The sequence below is a fragment of the Neoarius graeffei genome, chromosome 18 (genome assembly GCF_027579695.1).
Source record: "Neoarius graeffei isolate fNeoGra1 chromosome 18, fNeoGra1.pri, whole genome shotgun sequence".
In the NCBI taxonomy this organism is placed as follows: domain Eukaryota; kingdom Metazoa; phylum Chordata; class Actinopteri; order Siluriformes; family Ariidae; genus Neoarius; species Neoarius graeffei.
The window spans coordinates 18,119,526-18,130,524 of record NC_083586.1 but is presented as its reverse complement, the minus strand read 5'-3'; the positions used below and the strand labels follow the sequence as shown (position 1 = coordinate 18,130,524).

Genomic DNA, 10,999 nt, shown 5'->3' with positions numbered 1-10,999 from the left:
CGCCGGCCACGGGGCTCGAACCCAGGACCTTCTTGCTGTGAGGCGACAGCGCTAACCACTACACCACCGTGCCGCCCACAAGGGAAAATAAATTAAAAAAAGAATTAAAAAAAATGAGGGATGAAAGCCAGGGAAAACCAAGAAAGAAACAAAGAAAGGACAGCCAGGCAAACAAACAAACAAACAAACAAACAAGGAAAGAAAATATGAGGAAAGGAAAGCAAAGAAAAAAACAACAAACAAATCAATAAGGATGAAAGACAGCAAGAGAAACTCACAAAAGAAAGTGAAAGATATAAACCAACAAATGAAGAAAAGAAAATCATCAAAGAAAAAAAAAAATCCCCATAAATTGTGGTGTCGTTTTGGAGCGTTCTCAGAGTCCCACAGCCCCATCTGCTGTTTCAGTCAGGTATCACAGCTGGAATGTTCTAAACGTGTATCTATAATAAAGATAGCGCTTTTAAAAGCTTATTTGTTTGATTTATGAATAAACGAATTCTTGGAATATTATGAAAATACATAAAAAATTGTACTTTGTTGGATCGAAAGCAACCGGAACTAACTCTCGGTTTATAAGTTTCCAGTCGGAGCGGTATTGATAGCGCACTTCTTGCACCGCTTCCGCTTTTAACATCTGCAGGAAGTGTTTTCCGAAGTTAAAGCTTCGTTTTTGCTCATGTCTTTGTATAATAAAGGCATTTAAAAAAGCGTCATCATTTTTGTTACCATGTTTACTTTGTAAACGCGCCGGTTTATTTTTGCGGACCGAGTGATGGTGTAACACGGACGCTGTCCCCGGTCCGTTTCCGACACTAGCAGCAGGTAGCTAAAGGAGCTAAGGTAAGTTAGCATTGAGAGCTAACAGCTCGAGAACACTCTTGTTATGACGTGTTATTCTTCATTTTATTGAGAAATGCTGCTGGTGTTTGTATTATGGTTTAATTTTGAGGAAGATAATTAAATAAAGCCGGTGTTGCTGTGAAAGCTGTGCTCACCGATAGAGCTGTTCGGGCTAAACTAACCGGTGCGACCTGTCAAACTGTCAACATGTCTGTTTAACACTGAATCAAGAAGAAGAAATAAAACCAAACACTTTGTGTCATGATGAGGATAAAGATTACAGAAACGCTGTGCTCATGCAGAGCAGGTTGACACGAGTTTCTTCATCATCCACTTCTCAAAGGGGAACTTCTCAGGATTTTTTTGTTGTTGTTGTTCTGAAGAAATAAAAAGGGAACAAAGAATGAATGACTGAGGAAAGGAAGAGAGAGAAAAATATTTCAAAGAGAGAAAGAGTTATGGAAGTAAGACAGAGAAGTAAGCAAGGAAAGAAGAAAGAGATGAAGAGTGTGTTTTGGAGGAAAGAAATAGAAATGAGGAGAAAGATGGAAGGAATAAAGAAAGAGGAGGACGGAAGAGAAAAAGAATCAAAGAGCTACAGTGAGGAGGAAGGAAGAAAAATGAGGAAATAAAGATGGAAAAAAGAGAGAGAAATGTGGGGAAAAAGATGGAAAGAACACAGGATGGAAAGAGAGAAAAGTGAATAAAGAGAGAAGGGCAATTCCATGTAAATGTCAACCTCACCATGCAAAAATAAAGCAGCATGTAATACATCAAAACCACTCCCAGAGATCTCACCTAGGCCTGTATTTTACAGATGTGAATAAGTTGAACCAATTTGTAACCAACCTAATATGTCACCGTCAGTCTTCATCTCATCTCATTATCTCTAGCCGCTTTATCCTTCTACAGGGTTGCAGGCAAGCTGGAGCCTATCCCAGCTGACTACGGGCGAAAGGCGGGGTACACCCTGGACAAGTCGCCAGGTCATCACAGGGCTGACACATAGACACAGACAACCATTCACACTCACATTCACACCTACGCTCAATTTAGAGTCACCAGTTAACCTAACCTGCATGTCTTTGGACTGTGGGGGAAACCGGAGCACCCGGAGGAAACCCACGCGGACACGGGGAGAACATGCAAACTCCGCACAGAAAGGCCCTCGCCGGCCACGGGGCTCGAACCCAGACCTTCTTGCTGTGAGGCGACAGCGCTAACCACGACACCACCGTGCCGCCCACTGTCAGTCTTTCTTTCTTATAATGTAAACCCCGAGCTAAAATCAACTTTGATCATGTACAATTCTATATTATTGCCACAAGCCACAGAAATGTATGCAAAAATCCACAAAACAGCAAAACAATAGCCATCCTAAATATTATTTAAGAACTTTGATAGTTTTAGCTGATATTTAGAGTTTTTCAAAGGGTTATGGTGGTTAAATTGCTGATTTTCTAAACATACGCCATGTCTATTTCAGACGCGTCACATCCGTAACGGAATTTCGTCACATCCATAACGCTGACTTTTCCTTCCGAAACTCTGCATGAAATACAAAATATTTTAAACAAAGATTTTTTAATATTCACCTTGGACCCCTTTATCAAATGGATATCTCCATTTCAACATGAGGTTTACGATTTCACAGAGTTTGATAAAAATGTACAGTCACCCAAGAAAAGTGATACTTTTTCTGTCACGTCCATAACGCATCTTTTATTGGCGTTTTCCGGCATGCCCTAGATGTACTATGGGAATTGTTCTTGTTCTATCACTTCTCCAGTATGGTACAGCCTTAAAATATGCAACACCTGTTTAAATATTGGGAGACGATAAAACATGCACTGGGTCATTTGTTGCCATTTTGAGTTCAAGTGTCACGTCCATAACGCTGGAATTGCTCAGAAATAGAAATAAAGACCAAGAGAGAGAGAGAAAACAAGCAAACTCAAGTATGAGAAATGGAGACGTGTGGGAAAGTAAGAAAGAGGATGAACAAAGGAAGAAAAAAGTAAAAGAAATAGCCAGGGCCGTGCAAAGACCTTTGGAGGGGCAGAGGCTCAACATTCAAAAAAGGGCACTTGGAACAAATTTTTCACACAAGTTAACTTTATTCAAAACTAAATTTCAATTGCAACTGAACATTGTGTGTGTGTGTGTGTGTGTGAGTGAGTGAGAGAGATCCATCTAAATGCTGCAGTATTCTTCAAAGCAGCCGTCTTCGGTTTGCCATGTTCTTGAAAATGTCTATGACAACACTGTATTCAATATGGATATCTTTCTCAATTGCCAGCAGAAGAAGGTCTGACAGCCTAGAATATGTTGTGGACGTCGTCATTCAGCCTTAAGTTTTCGAAGCTGCTAGAATATGTTATTAACGCCGTCGTTCGAACTAAAGTTTCCGAATCTGCCACGTTAATGAAATGGATGGAGCAAACGGTTTAAATATAGCCCAGGCGGCTTCATTAAATGATAAACAACCCTACGCATTTACTGTTGTGTTCTAAGCTGCGCAATATTGCATGTTCAGATAAGAAATGAAAGGAGACTTTCGGTGTGACCTTACCATGCCGCAGGGGCGATTTCTCAGAGACAACAAGGGAAGCCGAGCTTCCCCTAAAATTCTCTCCCCAAACTGCGGCATCTACGATGTTGAATTCTCATTAAAACAATAACTTGCATAACATATAATATATGCCCAAGATTGTATTTACGTTCATAGCTATCCTGTAACTTATTTGAGTGATGTCTGACGAACTTGCAGTTCGCTACGAGAATCACCTTTGCTGCCAGGCTGTAACCAGCGTTGCCAGATACTGCTGACGTTTTCCAGCCAAAATATGTTCAAAACCCGCCAAAATGCACTTAAAACCGCCCAATCTGGCAACACTGGCTGTAACCTTTCTTATTTCAATGGGCTCTATGCACTGGCAGCCGGGTATCCGTTGCAGTCTATGAGAGGGCTCTGAACAGCCAATTTCGGCTAGTTGTTATTGGTTAAAATCAACAAAATCGTCACTTCCAGGGAAGCCGGGCTTCTCTGGGACTAAACAAGACAGTGGGAGAGACAAGAAGCCGGGCTGATGAAGGATTATTGGAGGTAGTGTTTGAAAGACATGAGGAGGGCGGGCTCTGTACTTCGGCGTCGGCGAGGAACACGGAAGCATGATCAGTCAGTCCCTAGCGGATGTCGAGAAAGTGTAGTCGTGTGCCAAAGTGCTGTCCGAATTTCTTTTCATATAAACGTTTCTTCTCATTGATGTCTCTGTACATTACTCTGTAAATAAATGTAAATATTGCTCGTTGTGCTCCGTTAACTTTCATCCATTCTATCAGTTTGATCATTCGTGAATTCACTCGTTTATTTCATTTGTAGTTCAATCTGGTTGTAGGCTAGCTTGAGCCTTATTGGGATCTGCAGTGCTAGCTGCTAACAGAAATTGGTGAAGTCTCTGGAAAGCACAACCAGCTGGTATGACAGGGTCACAGACCATTTTCTGGAAAAGGAGCGGAGGGCAGAATTTGTGTATAAATAGTGTTCATAAATGTGAAGTGTGTATATTGTTCAGTAATGTTAAGAGAATGGTGGGCTCTGTGTTATAGGTTATACCTGGGTATGATATTCAAGGTTCTGTGTGTTGCATAGCCTACCTGGTTATGAATTTCCAGACTGTGTTGCAGAAGATGTTCAAGGATGTGTTGCACAGCTGGGTGTTGTGTTAAAGACTCTGTGTTGCATATCAGGGTATGATGTTCAAGGCTCTTCGTTGAATAGCCAGTGATTTTTGGATGTTTGATATTTTTGATTAAGGATATGAGGCACTAGCCTGGCAAGCCAGACTATAACATGAAATGTACAAGCAAAAATACTTTCTGCCACTAGGTGGGGTTGTCTAGTTCACTATGCTAATGGGGCACACCTTTCTATGCTTTGATATCCGGCCTACAGGTTTTACGATGAATGCGTAAAATGGGCTTCCCCTGTTTTAAAAACCAGCAGCCGCCACTGCCATGCCGTTCCTCGCACTGTCTCCCACTGTCAACCGCCTGCATGCGCTTTCTGCACGGAGGCTCACTGAATGCATGACGTCACGGATTGATGCCCGCATTTACATAGAAAAACGTTATTTTATAAATCTATAATTTCATATATTATTGATGTTGGAGCTAACTTATCTTTTACAAATATTAAAAAACCAAAACAACAAAACGGTCCCTATGAAAAGGGCACTTTGGACAGCAAACAGAAAAGGGGCAGGGGCTAGAGCACCTGTAGCACCGGTTCATTGCACGTGGGTGGAAATAGCAAATGAACCTGGACAGGAACGAGCTGAATGAATTCAATAATCATGTAGTTAACGTGTTAAATTTACTTTGATATTTGTGTGTGAATCGTTTTCTCAAATCCTGTGGTCACAGCTTGTGTAAATCCTCTTTGTGAAGGTGTGTGGGTCAGCGATGCTGACGCTGGCGAGTAAGCTGAAGAAGGAGGAGGGTGTGAGAGCGAGTGGAGCAGCTTCGGGTTCCAGCGATGCCCCACACAGAGTGTCCATACGAGACCGGCTTCTTATTAAAGGTACCGTCTGATTGGTTCCCATCAAATTCTAAATCAAGTCCTGGCTCTGTCTCTCGAACCGAAACACTTGGATGTTAAATTCACTTTGTGTGTGAGGTGAATCGTTTTCCGTTTTTGGAAATCAACTCCAAAGTTCTCATAGGTTGGCTCTCAGTATTCAGTGTCTGGAATCAGTGAGTCAATCCCAAAAAGAGTTGGTTGACTCTTAAAAAAAAAAAAAAAATTACGTTAAAGTATTTTTTATTTGCTTTCCAGCCTTGGTTAGGAAGATCACTCCGGTTTAGGAGCTGGAAATGAAAGAAGGGGGGAAAGGAAGGAACAGAGAAATGAGGAAACTTTGAAGGGAAGATGAAAGAATTTTGGGATGGAAGGAAAGAAGCAAAGAAAGAGAAAAGGGGAATGAATGGAAACAGAGCCTAATCTAGGGGACGTAATACGCGTTTATCTGTCTGTCGCACATCCACTTTTTGGGCGTGAGAGTGATATCGCCTATCTATTCATTTTGTCGCGCATTTATAAGTAGAGAGCGTGTAGTCGCGTTTTACTGAATCTTGTGCGTATCAATTTGTCAGCACCCGCTAGCAAGCACTGCGGTAAATACAGCGTTGTTTACACACCAATCGGAAAATATCGGAAAGGACCGAAGTATTCCGAATGGTTTATTTAGCGGGTAAAACAGTTTTGTGAACTATTATATCATTGGTCACTGAACCGGAAGACAGTGTATCTCAACCAATCGTGTGAAGTGTTTTAAAAATACCCAAAAGCACATGGCATATCGTTCTGTCTCATCCAAGCATAATGTCAAAACGCATGGTCGTGTTGAAAGACCTTTGGACGAAAAAAGGAAACAAAGCGAAGACACAGTAGTGAGTATTATGTTATTAATCATATTCAAATAGTAAAGGTGCTTAGTTGATATGTTTATGTACAAATATGATCTTAGAGTAATTATATGACAGTGTGAAGACATACTAAGTCATTTGATTCTGATTGATGATGGTTTTTGAAGTTTGAATTTGATATTTTCCTAATGCCAATATACAATTAGTTTGATAATGTTTTGGTATTATGTAAGTTTTATTTAAAAATATTATGAAATATATTTAATCTGTTCTTGTGTAATTGTAGGTACTGTAAGACTGTAAATGATGGAGATTATATACTTTTTAGGAAGTCTGAATTTTGAGATCATCTCCAGTCATTTATGTCAAAATCTAGTTTAAACATAGGTAGATTGTTTAAAGTGCTGATGACACGAACATGACTCTATGCAATTTCTTAAATAAACTATACAACATGGCAAACATGTTAGATTTCTGTTATAATTACGTGAAAAGAAGCTGTTGTTACGCGAATATCCAACTTTTAATTGCACAGCGCAAGAAAACTGGGTCCGTGGCTCGCGGCCATGTTGTGACGTCAGTGGAAGAACACGCTGCGGTTCACTGGCTGTTCTACTCTGGTTCTACTCAATGGAAATGGCGCATGAAAACGCCGGTGAACTCTCTACTGCTAGCTCTTCCTCTTCTGGGAGTCTAGAATTGTGTTGATCTCTTCCGAATAGAATCTATGATAGCTTGCCCTCTTTACCCTTTGCCTCTCGTTGCTAGGCGGCAGTTACATGAAAGCCGCAAGCTTTCACAAGCAAATACATGACTGATATCACGCCGACTTTATGATTACATTTATGATTATCATGTAGAATCTATAGCTCTACGTACCTTTATCTTATGTCATTTCACAACACATGTTCTGACAGGAGGACTGTCTTTGGATCCGGCATAGCTACTAGTAGACCCCCTCCGGAATACTGGCAGTGTTGCCAGATTGGGAGGTTTCCCGCCCAGTTAGTATGCTGCTGACGTTTTCCAGCCCAAAATATGTTCAAAACCCACCAAAATGCACTTGAAACCGCCCAACTGGGCAGGAAACCTCCCAATCTGGCAACACTGTGTAGGCACTGCTGATGGTAGTAACACGTTTGTGCTGAACTGCACACCCAAGAGATTCCTTTAAGCTGGGAAGGGTGTCAAAACAATCCAAATCGAAGTGTTCAGAGCACAGGACGGATGTTGGTGAGGGCTCCCACTTGTCACGAGTGCGCCTGACTTGCTTCACCCACTTCGCATGCAGCTCGGGATCTCTGGGAAACTTGAATAAACTTACCCCATCCTTGTGGGTTTTGGAGCAAAAGCCGGCAACACAACGCGAAGGCATAATAATATATATGTATGTATGTATGTGTATGTATGTATAATAATGTATAATAATGTATAATAATACTAATAATGATATGTCATATAGCTCCTCCTCCTCTTTCGTCTCCTGGGTGCTGCAGCCCCGTCAAATTTGCCCAAATAGCTGCGTTTTTTATCATAACTTGTAAAATAGGCGCCTTCGTGAATTAATATATGGATCATCGGGAATTACTTTTTATGTTATAAAACATCGCCAAAGATGTCAAAAACGTGTCATCAGCACTTTAATGTTTTTCACTTTCATGAAAGGTGGTCTGAGCAAAATAAATATGATGGCATTTTTAAATATTTGATAGTGATTTTATTTTATTCAGAAAGTCAGATTTTTCATCTTATTATTAATTAATAGTGGCAAGACTACATGGATTTAGACTTAACTATATCAAATGATGCAATATTAACCTAGTCATATTTGATATACAATATTATACTACTGGTGGTCAAATTGGTAAAAATAGGATAGTCACATGATTTATAGTAAAACAGTAACCTCGTCATATAACACAAAACTAGTCATATTTGTAAGGTTTTGCAGTATGTAATTCTTCATATAGTTTTTGATCTAAAATCTTTACATTTTTAACCCTTATATTGTGCTCGGGTCAAAATTGACCCGTTTTCAAGTTCAAGTTTGTAAAAAGTACCATTTGGATTTTTGTACTGGAATGAGGCTTCATCTAATCCTCAGACACATCTGATTAAATGCAGCAAAATTGATTTTCACCATTTTAGTAAATTCTGAAGGTTTCAAAATAAAGTTACATTTGTGGTGTTACAGGTCAAAAATGACCTGGCAGAGAAGACTGGCTGTTCTATGCATCACTTAAAAGCTATGGGTTGCTCTGGGGATCAATTATGGCCCAATATGCCCAGTTATGGCCCACATCACACAAACACACACACAAAGACAGAAACACACACATGCATGCAGATGTGCGCACGTACGCACGCACGCACACACACAGAGACAGAGAGACACAGGAACACGCATGCAGGCGCGCGCACACACCGGCCCCCTATGTCACCACCCCCCACGTGAACTCAAACTTTCTCGCAGCATATTGATACCCTCTGTAGGATGGGATATTATCAGTTGAATTCTGTAGGAGCATCAGTCAACATGAGCAAGAGGTATACTGTTCATGAGGCGCTGGATCACATCTTTGGTCATGACGGCGATCCTGAAGACAGAGGGGAAAGTGAAGCTGAAGGGGATGTGTCTGAGGCTACGTTTACATTACGTCGAATCAGCGGATCATCAGATTAACGTTCTTAAAACGATTCGCGTTTACACTAAAACCGTTAGCCGTGCACACAGCAACGCCAATACGCGGATACGCTAATCACATGACTTCAGACGGCGCGTAACATGATCCCAGTGCATTTCAGACGGCGCGTAACATGATCCCAGTGCATTTCAGACGGCGCGTAACATGATCCCAGTGCATTTAGGGCATGCGCAAGGCTCACCACTTGCAAGTAGAAGGATGGCAAGCCTAATACACGGATACGCTCGGCTCCGCAGGCATCCTGCGCTCCAAATCACTCCGCCCTGAACAGCGAGTGCCCTCTGGAGGGTGCGCACTCCGGCCCTGCGCAGCTCACACAGCGCGCGAGTGAAGTGAACAAGCCATGATTCGGGACTGAGCCGCTGTGTGAGATCCCAGCGCATATCACTTACTACTTGCAAGTGGAAGGATGGCAAGCCTAAAGACAATCATAACTACACAATGGGCAGTATTTGCATCAGTATTTGCAGTATTTTCATACTTTTATACTCTTTAATGAAAGGTGATGCAAGGCGGAAGTCCGCGCCGTTTTTCAGCAGTCGCGTCACATGACCAACGCCAGCGAATCAGGAAGGTGGATGTCACAGTGACGTTGTCCAATGAGACGCCAGCTAGAGCTCAGCACAGCGTATTCGCGTATTCTGAATGTTTACACAGCACCGGAGCTGACACGATCTGGATTGAATACGTGGACGCTGGCGGATTCCCGTTTCCCGGCGTTTCCAGGGGGTTTAATGTAAACGGACAGTGCATCCGCGAAGAAAACGAGACAGATACGGTCTAGTGTAAACGTAGCCTGAGGATGAGGTTCAGCTTGACCCTGAACAAGACCAAACATCTGAGGAGGAGGACCCAGATGTCACAGATGCTGAAAGAAAGGTGTTCAAGTCAAGAAGAGGTGACATTTCATGGTCATCAAGCCCTCTTCAAACCCAATGCAGGGCACCAAGGGAGAACACCCTCAGAATGACTCCAGGTCCTACCAGATACGCCGTGTCACACGCCCAAGACATCAAGTCAACGTTTGAACTGTTCTTTCCACGACCTCTTCAGATTATCCTACTCGAGATGACCAACATGGAAGGGAGAAGAGTGTTTGGTGATAGCTGGATGGAGTTGGGCAAAACACAGCTAGATGCCTACATGGGACTGTTGCTTCTTGCGGGGGTGAACAGATCCTGTAATGAAGCTACTGCCAGCTTATGGGATAGCGAGTCAGGCCGCCCTATTTTTCGTGCCACAATGTCACTTCAAGCCTTTCATGTATTATCAAGAGTGCTCCGCTTTGACAACAGGGAGACAAGAGTTGCTCGTCGTGTGAATGACAAGCTTGCTCCCATCAGGGATGTTTGGGCATGGTAATATTGGTTTGGACAAAAATGTTTCCAGTGTTTAGTTTATGGCTCATTCACCTGCCCAGTTCAGTTTCATGCAGACACACACACACACACACACACACACACAGTGTTGTTAATCATTGTTCATTTTATGGTTTAATTGGTATGGTTAAATAAAAGTTGGTTTTATGGAAAGGAATTGACTTGTTGTCTTTATCCTACCATTTATCTATACGGGTCAGTTTTGACCCGTAACGCCACAAATGCCACCATTGTTAATCATTTTAAATTCATCTCATCTCATCTCATTATCTCTAGCCGCTTTATCCTTCTACAGGGTTGCAGGCAAGCTGGAGCCTATCCCAGCTGACTACGGGCGAAAGGCGGGGTACACCCTGGACAAGTCGCCAGGTCATCACAGGGCTGACACATAGACACAGACAACCATTCACACTCACATTCACACCTACGGTCAATTTAGAGTCACCAGTTAACCTAACCTGCATGTCTTTGGACTGTGGGGGAAACCGGAGCACCCGGAGGAAACCCACGCGGACACGGGGAGAACATGCAAACTCCACACAGAAAGGCCCTCGCCGGCCACGGGGCTCGAACCCAGGACCTTCTTGCTGTGAGGCGACAGCGCTAACCACTACACCACCGTGCCGCCCATTTTAAATTTAAAAA

At 42.4% G+C, this 10,999-nt stretch overlaps 1 protein-coding gene across 1 annotated transcript in view; it reads left to right on the top strand.

The window, feature by feature from the left end:
• The first annotated feature begins 623 nt into the window (after positions 1-623).
• Positions 624-10,999, top strand: part of ube2f (ubiquitin-conjugating enzyme E2F (putative)) — a 28,522-nt gene continuing 18,146 nt past the window's right edge. Inside the window, exons 1-2 of the mRNA XM_060898474.1 lie at positions 624-843; positions 5,293-5,425. Coding sequence (XP_060754457.1) covers positions 5,308-5,425 — 118 coding nt within the window. The 5' untranslated portion in view covers positions 624-843; positions 5,293-5,307. The remainder of the gene's footprint in view (positions 844-5,292; positions 5,426-10,999) is intronic.